Below are 15,160 nucleotides of genomic sequence, written 5' to 3' on the forward strand. Positions count from 1 at the left end.
TCCATCAGGTCCACAGAGTCGGGTACTGGTGTCAGGGTGGTGGTGGTGGAGGGGGTTTGTCATCTCTGAGGTTAGAGATTCATTTTAGACTTTTAAATTCCCTCAGAGGTACTCTGATCCTGAAGGTCCAGCCTGAGGTCCTGGGTTAGTCCAAAGCATCAGTTCAGTTCTTTGGTTCAGGCTGTGGCTCCATAACTTTGGCTAGTTGATCTGATCCGGTTCAGCCTGCTGTCCAATAACGAGATGAAGAAGGATGAAGCGTCCAGCAGGGCTGTCAGCTCTCACGTTTCTTCTGGAGTAACACTGATAGATCTCACTCCAGATGAAGAAGCTTCTGCACGCTGACACCGTTGTGTATGATCGGTGAGCCCAAGCCCAGGTGACTTCACCTGTGTGTGCAGCATGTATCCCTCAGAGGTCGTATTAGTCATCAGAGCCGGTTCTTCCCGTTTATCTGACCCGGCCTCTGGATGGTTCCTCCAGGTTTAAACATCAGGAAATGACTTATCAAGGCATGTTGTTAATCTGGCCCTGGACCCGTTCTCAGCTGTATCCTGTGAAACAATTGGACCGGTCCGGACTGGTTCCTCATTTTGTCTGACAATGTGACAGGCCTAAATGTGTTCATCTCACTCCGTCCAGAACATGGCAGCCCTGATCAGGTAAAGGATTAAGTTTCTTTCTTTTTATAAAAACTGAGAAGAATTTCAGGTTGAGCTGCTGGTCTTCATCGGGGTTCATCACCCTGGTCCTGCTTAGCGCCCCCTGCTGGGCTCTGACAGCCCATCAGAGTGCTGTTATCCCCCTGCTTCTGTGCAGAATTCTTAGGGGTTCTGTTGGACCTGTGGGCTCATTGATCATGCACAGCGAGGAGATGATGTGTGTGATGAGCAGATGTGATGGAGATGGAAAACGTGCACGGAGCTGTGACAGCAGCACTTTATTATTCCTCTGATGGCTATCTGAAATCAATACGAGGCTCGGAGTGAGGCTGAGGGGCGCCGGTCCAAACTGGACGGTCTTTTAGAAAGTGATGATGGATGTGAGGGGTCGGAGCCTGATGGAGGGGAGCACCTGCTGCAGAACTCTGGTTTCAGAGGTTGGACCGGTTCTGGTATCATCCGTTATTACCTGCAGTGAAAACCATAGATGGAGGGTAGTGAGGAGATGGTGTTACTGGTCATGGTGATCAGGGTCAGTGTGGAGGTCCAATCAGTCCTAGCTGATCTGGGCTGCAGATACCGAAGCATTCAGCTTGTGTTGCTGTTTTATCTTCAGGATGAAGCCGTCTTTATTGGGTTTCAAACACCAGCACCAGAACGATGTGTTTGGAGAACATTTTGGACACTGCAGGCCTCGCTCTGACTGATCCGTCCTGGGCTTCTCCACATGCTTGGAAGAACCTGAAGGAACTATCTAGTCTATTACAAGTGCTGGAGAACTTTCTCCATTAGGTCCAAAGACTGTCTGGTCCAACATGAGCAGAATCAGAGAACAGCGAGTATTTGTTTAAACCTGAGGTTGGATTTTAGTTTGAATACAAGTTGGATCAGAACAAAACCATCTCAGCCTGAATGCTCGACCTTATTATCTAGATTTCTACCTAAACAGCTCATTTATGAGATGATTTTCAGAATAAAAGTCAATTTTTCAGCTCTAACTGGGAGGTTGATAGTGGTGCCAGTATGAGAGCGATGGGATCGTTTTCCTGACTCACTCAGGGTGAAACTGGAAACCTAGAATATAATTCAGTTTATTTCCAGACCGAGGTGATGGTGTGAAGATGGAGACAGCTTCAGAGCTGCAGTTTAACACTCTTAGCTCTGCTTCTATCAGACAGAACCAGTCTGATTGGACCTGCAGCTGTTTTCCAGAACATTCCCATCTTTCCATTCTCCGTTTCCCTGTATGGACGGACTGCAGATAGCTGATTATCTTCATGCACAAAGTCACCAGATTCCAGCTGATTACCTCACTCAGGGGAGGAGCTAGTTACCCTGGATACGCAGTAATCGGATTAATCTGCAGGAACCAGATTACTGTTCTAATGAAGCACCTAAAGATTCTGAAGACCAGGTTACCCAACATCTGATGGGTTATGGAGGTTAAGAAAGTTCCAGGTTTATCGTTAAACAGCTCATCTGCGCCAGGGGTGTCCAAAGTCAGTCGTCATGACATGGTGTCCTGCAGGACTGAGATGTTCCCCTGGTCCAGCACCTCAGTAAACCATCAGCAGAACTCTGCAGAACTTGATAACCTGCTGAGGAGGACCTTTAGTCATTGAGCTAGGTGTGTAAATCAGGTTCTCCTTACATTTAAGGTGGAACCACCTAAAGATGTTCTAGAAGATCTTTACTCTCAGCCAGAGTCCATAATCTGATTTCCATCATTCAGGCCAGCAGAAGGTTCAGTGTTAGTTCTGCAGACTGAGCAGAAGCTTCTGATGGTTCAAACCATCCGGCTGCAGCAGCTGAAGGCTTCACCTTCTGCTCCCTCAAGTTAACCTGCCTGGACTCATCCTCAGAGGCTTTAAGAGCTTGAGGATTCATCTGGATCATCCTCTAGAACCACCAGAACCCCTTCAGGGACACAGTCATCGACTCATGAAGTCACACACACACACTGTGAGCCTGGTCAATCAGCAGCAGATCGATTCGTTTCTCGCTCAGTTAAATGTGGATTTATGGAGCCGATTGAGCCAGAGCGTCCAATCAGGTGGCAGCTGCTCGGACTGCCTGATGACCAATTAACCTGCTGCCTGCCGGTGGGGGTGGGAGGGCAGAGCCTTAGTGAGGAGATCAGCTTTACCTCAGCCGAGCTTCACTGGACAAAACCATGATAACCTCCAGGAACCAGCATGGGTCAGAACCATAAACCTGGACTACAAACAGAACCAGGTTCACGTTCTAACATAGAAACTAGGTGCCTGTAGGTGCTCCCAGACCTTCAGGCCTCTGCTCTTTTCTAAGGTTTTGATTGTCCCTAGTCGGAACTGATGGAAAACGGTCCTCAGGAGCTACAGAGGCCTGCTTCCAGTCGCTGCAGGACCTACGCTCTGGTGCCTGTGGTCACAACAGTAAGAGTTCCCAGCAATCTTCTGCAGATCCTGCAGGACCTTTAAAAAGTCCTGAAACACTTGGCATCATCAGATAATCTCCTCATTTGCCTGGAGACGTCCTGAAGCTTTAGAGCTCTTCAACACCTGATGGTACAACTGATCTAGGACATCTCAGGACCTGGGACCAACTTAGAGCCTAAAATCTCCCCCTTAATCCCAAGGAGATCACAAAATTTCCTGACAACTTCTCACGAAGTAGGAGACTCCAGGAGCAGCTGCAATGTCAGTAGAGATCAGAAGAGTCTCTGCAGGAAGGTCAGTGACACAATGAGGTCATGCTGAGGCCACCAGGACCCCACTGTGCACCAATGGGGTCGCCTTCTAGACTCTGGAAGACTAGCCAGACTCCCTAAAGCCTGACTAGAACCTTATTCATGAGGTGAAACCTCTCAGATCCTCAGAGACTGCCAAGAAGAACTCACCAGGATCTGTGGAAAATAGACCAGGAACATATTTAAGAAACACAAACCGTGAGCTCTTCCACACTTGTGGAAAAAAGCTCAAAGACTCCTGGGAGCGTTATCCAGAACCACTCCAATCCAAAAGGAAAACATTCCCTGGGACCATGTGGGAAACCAAGGACTTCTTTAAAACCTCTCAAAACTGAAACCAGGATTACTGTGGTCCAAAGTAAGACTCTGTCCATAAATTCCAAGAACATCTTTAAGGACCTACACAGCAGACTTCACTAAACCCTGACTGTGATTCAGAACCCTGCAAGAACAATCTGACATACTTAGAAAATCTTCAGAACCAGATTGAGATCAAGGGTTTATAAGACCAAGAAACCTGAGACTGATGCACAACTCCAGGGACTTCAATCGACAATAATAACCTAATGAGAACTAGAACTCCCCTAAATATGACTGAAATAAACTGAATTATGACTAAAATAAACTGAATTATGACTAAAATAAACTGAAATATGACTAAAATAAACTGAATTATGACTAAAATAAACTGAATTATGACTAAAATAAACTGAAATATGACTAAAATAAACTGAATTATGACTAAAATAAACTGAAATATGACTAAAATAAACTGAATTATGACTAAAATAAACTGAATTATGACTAAAATAAAGTGAAATATGACTAAAATAAAGTGAAATATGACTAAAATAAACTGAATTATGACTAAAATAAAGTGAATTATGACTAAAATAAACTGAATTATGACTAAAATAAACTGAAATATGACTAAAATAAACTGAATTATGACTAAAATAAACTGAATTATGACTAAAATAAACTGAAATATGACTAAAATAAACTGAATTATGACTAAAATAAACTGAATTATGACTAAAATAAACTGAAATATGACTAAAATAAACTGAATTATGACTAAAATAAACTGAAATATGACTAAAATAAACTGAATTATGACTAAAATAAACTGAATTATGACTAAAATAAAGTGAAATATGACTAAAATAAAGTGAAATATGACTAAAATAAAGTGAAATATGACTAAAATAAAGTGAAATATGACTAAAATAAACTGAAATATGACTGAAATAAAGTGAAATATGACTGAAATAAACTGAATTATGACTAAAATAAACTGAATTATGACTAAAATAAAGTGAAATATGACTAAAATAAACTGAAATATGACTAAAATAAACTGAAATATGACTAAAATAAACTGAAATATGACTGAAATAAAGTGAAATATGACTGAAATAAACTGAATTATGAATAAAATAAACTGAATTATGACTAAAATAAACTGAATTATGACTGAAATAAAGTGAAATATGACTGAAATAAACTGAATTATGACTAAAATAAACTGAATTATGACTAAAATAAAGTGAAATATGACTAAAATAAACTGAATTATGACTAAAATAAACTGAAATATGACTAAAATAAACTGAATTATGACTAAAATAAACTGAATTATGAATAAAATAAACTGAATTATGACTAAAATAAACTGAATTATGACTAAAATAAAGTGAATTATGACTAAAATAAACTGAATTATGACTAAAATAAACTGAATTATGAATAAAATAAACTGAATTATGACTAAAATAAACTGAATTATGACTGAAATAAAGTGAAATATGACTGAAATAAACTGAATTATGACTAAAATAAACTGAATTATGACTAAAATAAAGTGAAATATGACTCAAATAATTCACTCTAATTGGGATGTATGAAGGAAAGGTGCAGAAACATGCATGCACTCGCCATCTGCTGGTCAATGAGAGGAACTGCATGGTTCTGATGGGATTAAACTGAACATACAGAACCAGTAAGCCTATAATGGGAAAACTTATTCAGAACCTTTCCAGGTAACTGATCGGTACCTTTCTGCTCAGAAACATCCATCTGATAAAGGGATGTGATTCCAGAATCCATCGTTATGGAAATATTTCAGATAAATAACCTCCAGGAGGTTTTAATGGTTCTGCTGGAACCTGGTCCACCTGTTGTCATATTCAGAATCTCAGGTTTGGAACTGTGATCCTCTGACAATTGGATCAGAACCCACAGCTTTCCTCAGAGTGGTTCTGAAGAACGCAGACAGTTGACACTGACGGGTGAGACATTTAGAAGATTTTATTTAAGAGGAAAAGTTTAGGAGGTCAGCTGATGTGATGATCACGATGTTCCACCTCAGTTTCTTCTAATGTTTTCCAGCAGCTCTAAGAACTTTCAATAAAAACTAAATAAAAGATAAAAATAATAACCAGAACGTCACAGTCTGAGGCCCAGAACTTTACAGGACCTGGAACTGGTGCAGATATGTGAACCAGTCTGTGGATTCTGGATAAAACCATCAGACTGAAACTGGTTCCTCCTGATTGTCTTTAAGCTCGAGCTGAAGACAACTCCATGATTAACCCTCCAGCTGCCACTGCTGTGCTTCAGAGCCGTCACAGATCGCCATGGAGACGTAACCCTTGGGTCCTGTTAGATGGGAGACGGCGAGGCACTGACCCACAGAGACCTGGTAGAGGCGGTTAGACTTCTGCAGGAGCGAGAGAGACGGATCAGAACCATCAACATAGTCAACACTATCACAATCGGTGTCATCATCTCACCCCAAGGCTCCACTGCTGCGACCCCCCCGAGCCGTGACACTTCATAAGCCTGGGGGGATCAGAGGTTCTGACCTCCGACATATCCAGACAGAGCAGACCTGCAAGGACCAGCTGTCCGTCCTCATCATAGGCCCAGTCCTGGAAACGGGTCACATGGTCAGGTCACATGATGAGCACGGCTACCAAGTCTGGTGTCATGTGATCATCTCACCTGTTCTGGGTCTCTGAGGTCACATGGTCTCAGGACGACGGCCCCGCCCTTCTGACTGACTCGCCCCTGTGCCACCAGACATCGTCCCGTTGCTAGGTTACGCAGCTGGAAGATGGTGGACACAGAGAGGATGAGAGTCAGCACGGAGGTCAGATGTTACTGATGCAGGTAAACTCTCCATGCTGTGTTCAGGTACCCGGCCTCGCTGGAGGACTTTGGGCCGCCTCAGGCCCTTGTTAATGAACAGAGGCTGCTGCTTGTTGCCACTGGCAACGGCCTGCATCTCAGGATAAACAGTGTCCAGGTACCATCGGAAGGAGTGACACTGCAGACGCTTTCTCAACGCCACACGTTCGCTGATGTCACCGTAACCACGGTCACGGAGCTCAGGACGCAGAGTCAGATACTGCTCCTTATTGGAAAAGGACACACAGGAAGTGAGGTCAGAGATTGATGGCCAGATGACTCTGCAGCAGTGTGTGTAATAGACAGTGTGTGAACCTTGAAGTCATCCATCCAGACGTGTGCCAGCCTTAAGGAGTTGTGGGCCATGGTGTCCTGTCCTCCCGGGGAGCCGTAGGGTCTCCTCTTCCTGAAGATGTGTCCGACTCTGGAGCACGGAACGATGAAGAGCTGACCACCACACATCCAGATCTGACAGACAGAGAGGAAACAGGCACTGTTCCTTTACCTCCGCTCGAACAATGCCTTCACTGACACTCTGTAAAACAGCACGCTCACCCTGAAGGAGATTTCCAGGTTCTCTCCTCCCCAGATGTCCATTCCTGCGTCGTATTGGCCGAGCTCATTGAAGTACCTTCTGTCCATGGCAAACAGGCCGCCTGCCATGGTGGGAGACCTGGGGTGGCAGACGGGGAGGAGACAGGGACAAACTGGAGGTAAGGAATCTAGAAAGCGTTCTTAAATCAGGTTGTTTGGCTGTTGAAGGGAAATTAGCTCACAACTAGGACCCAGGGTCCGGACCCCGGCTGCTAGGAATAACCTTTCTTATTATTACTTATAGATGAGCTTTCACACTCACTCCATAATGATAGAGTATAAATTCTAATGTTTCACTTTTGTTTGGATAAAATAAGAATCCTCATTGAAGTACATTAGAAGGACCAATGACCTACGGTTGACATAAAGTTTAGTGCACAGGGTTTGATTATGGGATGTTCTGTAACTGGGTTGATTAGATTGCTGCAGCATTTTATTTAGAGAGTCGTTCCTTTAAGAGAAAGTGCTGTAAACAGTGGGGTCGCTTCTGGGGAAAAGATCCTTAGGGACTCTGAGGCGTCTAACCGCCAACAGGGTGCGCTAGCTCCGACAAGGCTTCTGTACCGATACCATTATCCCGCTGAGACACTTTCTCGCCCACAGCCCTAGCCAACATTGTTATAACATGATGTTTAATTAGTTGGTTACCTGATAGGTCCGGAGGCCCCCTCGGGCCCGCTAAGCGCTGAGTGGGGCACAGGGTCCCACTTAAAGTGTAGCCCCCAGTTGAAGCCGCCCCTAACAATGGGGGAGGGTGAGTAGGCGAGTGTGTCAGCAGAGATGATGTCGATGACGGGGCAGACCACATTGCGGCGGTCCTTCTTAATGGGGGCTAGCAGCGGCTGCAACCATGCCTGGTTTACCTCGCAGTGGCTGTCCAGAAAGACCAGCACCTCACCTGGACACAGAACCAGATGAGTCCATCTCTGCATGGAGGTGGAGCTGCACACAGGGAGGAGGTAAAGGGAAGCAGGTACCTGTAGCGTGGGAGGCTCCGATCATCCGTCCTCTGATGAGTCCTTCTCTCTGCTGGTTCCGGATCAGTTTGACTTTTCCCTGCAGCTCCTTCCTGATGTACTGATCCAGGTCGTCCTTCAGCTCCTCTGCAGCAGAACACAGGTAACAATAGTGAGTCTGAACTCGGAATCAATCAGATCTCAGCTCCCAGATGGGTTACCCAGTTCGCTGTGGTCATCCACCAGGATGACCTCATGCAGCAGGTAGGCTGGGGTTCGGTCCAGTACGCCGTGGACGGTCCTGAGCAAGGCAGAGAACGCTTCGTTGAAGAAACAGATCACTACACTAGCAGCAGGTAGAGCCAGAGGATAAGACTTTTGCAGACACCTGAGACAGACGGATGGTAAGAGTTTGGGTCAGAACCATCAGATTTCAGATCTGAGCTGAAGGAGAGCAGCTCTGCACATATCAAAAATCAGAAACTCTGCTTTTCAGCCGGTTCTTACTGTGGGTCTCTGGTGTCGGGCAGTTCTCTGTGGTAGCCCAGTCTTTCGGAGATCAGCACATTGAAGGCATGGCGATGATAGCCGGTGTCTCGGACTTCCTGATCCATTTCGTTAAATATCATCCCTGCAGATATAAACAGAACTTCTGGACGAGCACAGAACTTCACAGAACAGGCTAAAGAACCAAGCTGTGTAAGAGAACTGATCTATAACTGCAGTTTGGTTTCAGAGGTTCCGGGACAGCAGAGTAGGACATGAAGGATGCACATCAGATGGATCACAGAACTGCAGAACTAAGTTAGTTGCTGTGGTTAAATATTTCCTGCAACACCTGAACACACCACAAACACTCACCCATCTCTGGGGACAGTTCCTTCTTGGTCAGCGGAGAGCGCCGCCCCGCCTTGTGATCAGGTACACCTCTGTTGATTGGCTGGCTGCGGTGCTGCACAGGGTTCCTGCTAGGCTCCGCCCCCAGAAAGAAGTAGAGGTAAAGGAGGATGGACCAGGTGGCCGAGGTGACAAGGCAGCCATAACAGAAATACCGCAGTGTGACACTGGGCATGATGGCCGAGCGAGCATCACCTCACATTACCCCCTGAGAGAGAGAGGGGGACAAAGAGACACAAAAAAAGTCCACCTGTCCAACCAAACCAGCAGCAGGACAATAATTGACTGGGCAGAGCAGCTCAGGGCTCAGAGGTCTCAAGGAGACGTTCAACATCGCTGGCTCAGCTCTGAAGTTATGACCATGTCCTAACCTCTGCAGGTCGTTAACCGCAGGTGGGATGATAAGTAGATGGATCATATGGCTTGAGTCAGCAACACCTGAGAACAGGAGTCAGGTGACAGTTTAATTGTTCACCACACACTGCTCTGTATGCATCACACATTTATTATTCATTATAAGAACGTGGGCCTGTGTTTCAGAACTCCATCCAGGTACCGCTCATGTGACCTCTTCAGGTCGTAAACATAACAACCTGAAAAGATCACATGACTAACTGAGTCTGTTATAGACAGATAGTCTGCTATAAAGGAACCGTTCATCAGTTCAACTGAATCAGTCAGTCCGCTATAAAGGAACTGTTCATCAGTTCAACTGAATCAGTCAGTCCGCTATAAAGGAACCGTTCATCAGTTCAACTGAATCAGTCAGTCCGCTATAAAGGAACTGTTCATCAGTTCAACTGAATCAGTCAGTCCGCTATAAAGGAACTGTTCATCAGTTCAACTGAATCAGTCAGTCCGCTATAAAGGAACTGTTCATCAGTTCAACTGAATCAGTCAGTCCGCTATAAAGGAACCGTTCATCAGTTCAACTGAATCAGTCAGTCCGCTATAAAGGAACTGTTCATCAGTTCAACTGAATCAGTCAGTCCGCTATAAAGGAACCGTTCATCAGTTCAACTGAATCAGATAGTCTGCTATAAAGAAACTGTTCATCAGTTCAACTGAATCAGTCAGTCCACTATAAAGGAACTGTTCATCAGTTCAACTGAATCAGTCAGTCCGCTATAAAGGAACTGTTCATCAGTTCAACTGAATCAGTCAGTCCGCTATAAAGGAACCGTTCATCAGTTCAACTGAATCAGTCAGTCCGCTATAAAGGAACTGTTCATCAGTTCAACTGAATCAGTCAGTCCGCTATAAAGGAACCGTTCATCAGTTCAACTGAATCAGATAGTCTGCTATAAAGGAACCGTTCATCAGTTCAACTGAATCAGATAGTCCGCTATAAAGGAACTGTTCATCAGTTCAACTGAATCAGATAGTCTGCTATAAAGGAACTGTTCATCAGTTCAACTGAATCAGATAGTCTGCTATAAAGGAACTGTTCATCAGTTTAACTGAATCAGTCAGTCCGCTATAAAGGAACTCTTCATCAGTTCAACTGAATCAGATAGTCTGCTATAAAGGAACTGTTCATCAGTTCAACTGAATCAGATAGTCTGCTATAAAGGAACTGTTCATCAGTTCAACTGAATCAGTCAGTCCGCTATAAAGGAACTGTTCATCAGTTCAACTGAATCAGTCAGTCCGCTATAAAGGAACTGAATCAGTTTGCTATAAAGGAACTGTTCATCAGTTCAACTGAATCAGTTTGCTATAAAGGAACTGTTCATCAGTTCAACTGAATCAGACAGTCTGCTATAAAGGAACTGTTCATCAGTTCAACTGAATCAGTCAGTCTGCTATAAAGGAACTGTTCATCAGTTCAACTGAATCAGTTTGCTATAAAGGAACTGTTCATCAGTTCAACTGAATCAGTCAGTCCGCTATAAAGGAACTGAATCAGTTTGCTATAAAGGAACTGTTCATCAGTTCAACTGAATCAGACAGTCCGCTATAAAGGAACTGTTCATCAGTTCAACTGAATCAGTTTGCTATAAAGGAACTGTTCATCAGTTCAACTGAATCAGACAGTCTGCTATAAAGGAACTGTTCATCAGTTTAACTGAATCAGTCAGTCCGCTATAAAGGAACTGAATCAGTTTGCTATAAAGGAACTGTTCATCAGTTCAACTGAATCAGTTTGCTATAAAGGAACTGTTCATCAGTTCAACTGAATCAGTCAGTCCGCTATAAAGGAACTGAATCAGTTTGCTATAAAGGAACTGTTCATCCGTTCAACTGAATCAGTCAGTCCGCTATAAAGGAACTGTTCATCAGTTCAACTGAATCAGTTTGCTATAAAGGAACTGTTCATCAGTTCAACTGAATCAGACAGTCTGCTATAAAGGAACTGTTCATCAGTTCAACTGAATCAGTCAGTCTGCTATAAAGGAACTGTTCATCAGTTCAACTGAATCAGTTTGCTATAAAGGAACTGTTCATCAGTTTAACTGAATCAGTCAGTCCGCTATAAAGGAACTGAATCAGTTTGCTATAAAGGAACTGTTCATCAGTTCAACTGAATCAGTTTGCTATAAAGGAACTGTTCATCAGTTCAACTGAATCAGTCAGTCCGCTATAAAGGAACTGAATCAGTCTGCTATAAAGGAACTGTTCATCCGTTCAACTGAATCAGTCAGTCTGCTATAAAGGAACTGAATCAGTCAGTCTGCTATAAAGGAACTGTTCATCCGTTCAACTGAATCAGTCAGTCTGCTATAAAGGAACTGAATCAGTTTGCTATAAAGGAACTGTTCATCAGTTCAACTGAATCAGTTTGCTATAAAGGAACTGTTCATCAGTTCAACTGAATCAGTCAGTCCGCTATAAAGGAACTGAATCAGTCTGCTATAAAGGAACTGTTCATCCGTTCAACTGAATCAGTCAGTCTGCTATAAAGGAACTGAATCAGTCAGTCTGCTATAAAGGAACTGTTCATCAGTTCAACTGAATCAGTTTGCTATAAAGGAACTGTTCATCAGTTCTGATCTGAATGTGCAGATCTAATCAACCTGTAGGTTACAGTCAGGTCACCTGTAACTCACCTGTAGGACACTGAGTGACGTCATCCTAAAAGCAGCTGCTGTGTATCATTAGTTTGAAAGCCGAATCACACAGAAGCTCTCAGTCACTTAAAGAACCTTCAGCCTGAGGTTCTGACCCATCTCTTTGTTCGGTCTCCTCAGACCGATTTTAAACAAAGATGTGCGGGAGGTTTTCTGGAGTTGGTGACTTTATGCTGGGATGTTCTGACTGGGTTCGTTCAACCCAAACAGCAATAAAAGACACAGAAGGCTAACCTGAGGAGAACAGGAGCATAAACGGCACCGAACCTCGGATTAAGCCCAGATCAGAGCGGCCTGATGGTAAAGCTGGAGCAGTTTTAGGCCCGATCCTTTAAAATAAAATCTGAGCAGGTTCTGGGTTCGGTACTGATCCTCCGTCCGATAATGGAACTCTGAAGATTAGCAGCTGTTAGCTGCTCTCAGATAAGACAAACAAACGCATTCTTAAAAGCTAAATCATCGGACGGTACCTGGTCTGTATCCGCGGCCCGTCAGCTGTTTGCTCAGCGGCACTCCGGCAGAAAGCCCTCAGCCTGAAGCACTTACAGCCCTACGTCTGATGGAGCTCCTGACACAGCGGTAGAACCACTGAGGACCATGTGACTGAAGATCCGGGCCTTCAAAACAAAACGGAAAACACTAACAGGAGGAGACCTTCAAAATAAAAGTCCCAAAATCACCCGAGGAAAAGTCCTTTTTCACAGATAAGATCAGCTGTTCTGAATTTGTATAGTTAGATCTATATAGATCATCTCAACCCAGACTGTCTGTCAGCGGTTCGACGGTGGCGACAGTGGTATGGATTCATCATGGAACCGGTGGGTTGCCGGTTCAAACCCCTGTTCGGTCCATCTCAGTCATAGGGCAAGACAAGACACTTCATCTGCCTTGCTTGTAGCTCACCACTGTCAGTGGATGATTGAAGTGTGAAGCTCTTTGGGGTCTCTGAGAATATGAGAAAGCACTACAAGTGCAGGCCATTTAACAGCTCTGGACTCTGAAGGTTCTGCATGTTCTTATCTGGTCCAGCATGACTTTGTTCTGATCTAGTTTACATAACCAGGATATTCTATGTGTGTCGGGCTGTTCTAACCCTTCAGAAACACAACAGTCAGATTCCTCTTGAAAAGTGGGACACCAGGACTGAAACTCTTCTACATCGGTCTGGTTCTATGGGTTTTATGCTTTATTCTACTTAGAACCACCTGATCCTTGAGGTTCTGTATGTCTGCAGGAGCTCACCTGTGACCTTTCTACAGTAGATGTATCAGACAGATCTGGTTCCGGCCTGTTTTAATTTGGATTTTAATGTTTATATCTGAAAATGATTAAACTTGGTTTTAACTTTTTGTAAGCTTATATTTGTCCTTCCTCTCGAATGTCCTGATTGGTGGAGCCTTGAGTCCTTTTAAAATGATTTACTTTTGCGTCTGCTAGTTTTTACAGTATGTGTGTGTGTGTGTGTGTGTGTGTGTGTGTGTGTATTCATAAAGTGATCTGACCCTGAAACGGTCCGTTGTTCAGGTGTAATAATGGTTTCTGTCTCTAGGTGGGCATCAGTTTGCCTGATTCCGGCTCCTCTCTCACCAGTTGACCACTCCTGATTACCCACCTGGTTCCCAGTATATCTGCTTACCTGGAACCTCAGTTCACCATCAGATCCTCTGCTTGGATTCATGTTCTGTGTTTGGAACGGTTCCTGTTCCCGGTTCTGTGATCAGAGATTTCTGATGTAGAACAGCAAAGAGAGCTCCAGATTCTGTCTCCATAAAACAGATTTATTTACAGGCTCCATCACAGACATTCTAGACCACAGAGATAGAAACTGTTTCTGAATCTGCTCTTACGTCTAAAGGCGTAGCTCATTAAGTTAGAACATCACCAAAAAGTTCATTTGTTTCAATTTATAAAGTGAAAATAATGTACACTGCCTGGCCAAAAAAAAGAGTAGCCACAAAAAGAAAGTCACAGACTCTAATATTTTGTCGGACCGCCTTTAGCTTTGATTACGGCGCCCATTCGCTGTGGCTTTGTTTCGATAAGCTTCTGCAGTGCAGTGTTATATTCATTTTTCACCTAGATCCTGCATTGATGATGGTAGAGTCAAAGCCTTCTCCAGCACATCCCACAGATTCTCCATGGGGTTAAGATCTGGACTCTGTGGAGGCCACAGGGGAGGAGCTAGACTTTTATCACTGGGGGGGTCAGAGGGGGGCCAGGGCTATCTCAGGGGGTCCACAGACTACGAGAATGAATTGGTTTCTTTAACAATCTGTGGCAGTTTCTAACTGTTACCTATATTTAAGTAGATAGTAAGTACACAGGAGAAGAGATTGGTGTACATAATTTGTAGTTTATTAACAATGAAACAGTAAAAATAAACAAAATGTAAAACACAATTTGGCATCAACTTTAGAACAATGACACCATTGTGATATGAATAAAAATGAAGCCGTACTCACAGAGTCACACACTTAATAGAAAAAGGCCTAAATTTTACAGCAAACAATTAGACCCCATTCTGATATGAACACAGTGCAGCTTTTAACTATGACCAAATTATCAGTGGTCTAAGTAAAACATGGTGAAGAGCTCAGTCATGACCAGAGACACAATCTTAGCGCCAAACCACCTTATGCTGGATTAGAAAAGCATAATCCATCGGTTGTGGTGAGAAGTGGCAAAACGTTTCATAAAGTGATCATGTTGAGGGCCTGTGCCCTCCTTGACTCAACACTGAGAGCTCCAAGATGGCTTAACCTGTCATCAGCCATTGTTGTCCTGAGGTGAGTTTTAATCAGCTTTAAAGCAGAGAAGCTTATCTCAGAGAAGCAGTGCTGACTGGAGTAACAACCGCAATCCTGCAAAGTCTGAATATCTCATGGAAAACTTCTTTGTAAGGTTCAAGAAACATAATAAAATCGAGTAAAGTAGATGGCGTGTCTGATCCACTTTTCATTCTCCTGCTTGGTGAACCTCATGTTTGAGGTCACCTAAATCAGACTCAAAGGTCTTCACCAAGGCAAACAGAGGCTCCCCATTTAAAAAAGCTGAACTCTT

General features: G+C 43.7%; 1 protein-coding gene across 2 annotated transcripts; it reads right to left on the reverse strand.

The window, feature by feature from the left end:
• Positions 1-5,682: 5,682 nt before the first annotated feature.
• On the reverse strand, positions 5,683-12,725 carry galnt11 (UDP-N-acetyl-alpha-D-galactosamine:polypeptide N-acetylgalactosaminyltransferase 11 (GalNAc-T11)). Of its 2 annotated transcripts, XM_047350485.1 has the most exons (13): positions 12,571-12,708; positions 9,401-9,467; positions 8,994-9,237; positions 8,640-8,763; positions 8,354-8,520; positions 8,154-8,279; positions 7,825-8,074; positions 7,138-7,255; positions 6,898-7,050; positions 6,593-6,808; positions 6,397-6,501; positions 6,186-6,323; positions 5,683-6,112 (listed from the first exon to the last, which is right to left on the reverse strand). In XM_047350485.1, the coding sequence occupies exons 3-13, from the start codon at positions 9,202-9,204 to the stop codon at positions 5,981-5,983; spliced, it is 1,740 nt and encodes a 579-aa protein (XP_047206441.1). In that variant the 5' UTR covers positions 9,205-9,237; positions 9,401-9,467; positions 12,571-12,708; the 3' UTR covers positions 5,683-5,980. The 2 variants fall into 2 exon arrangements, with proteins under 2 accessions (XP_047206441.1, XP_047206439.1); XM_047350483.1 differs by lacking the exon at positions 9,401-9,467 and having other exon boundaries at positions 12,571-12,725.
• Between the last annotated feature and the right edge of the window lie 2,435 nt (positions 12,726-15,160).

This window comes from Girardinichthys multiradiatus, chromosome 21 (genome assembly GCF_021462225.1).
Source record: "Girardinichthys multiradiatus isolate DD_20200921_A chromosome 21, DD_fGirMul_XY1, whole genome shotgun sequence".
NCBI lineage: Eukaryota > Metazoa > Chordata > Actinopteri > Cyprinodontiformes > Goodeidae > Girardinichthys > Girardinichthys multiradiatus.

Coding starts and splice junctions, on each gene's coding strand:
- galnt11 (XM_047350483.1), bottom strand. CDS start 9,204: ATGCCCAGTGTCACACTGCGGTATTTCTGTTATGGCTGCCTTGTCACC. Junction 8,521..8,639: donor CCCGACACCAGAGACCCACA/GTAAGAACCGGC, acceptor CGTCTGTCTCAG/GTGTCTGCAAAAGTCTTATC. Junction 6,113..6,185: donor CGCAGCAGTGGAGCCTTGGG/GTGAGATGATGA, acceptor TCGCTCCTGCAG/AAGTCTAACCGCCTCTACCA.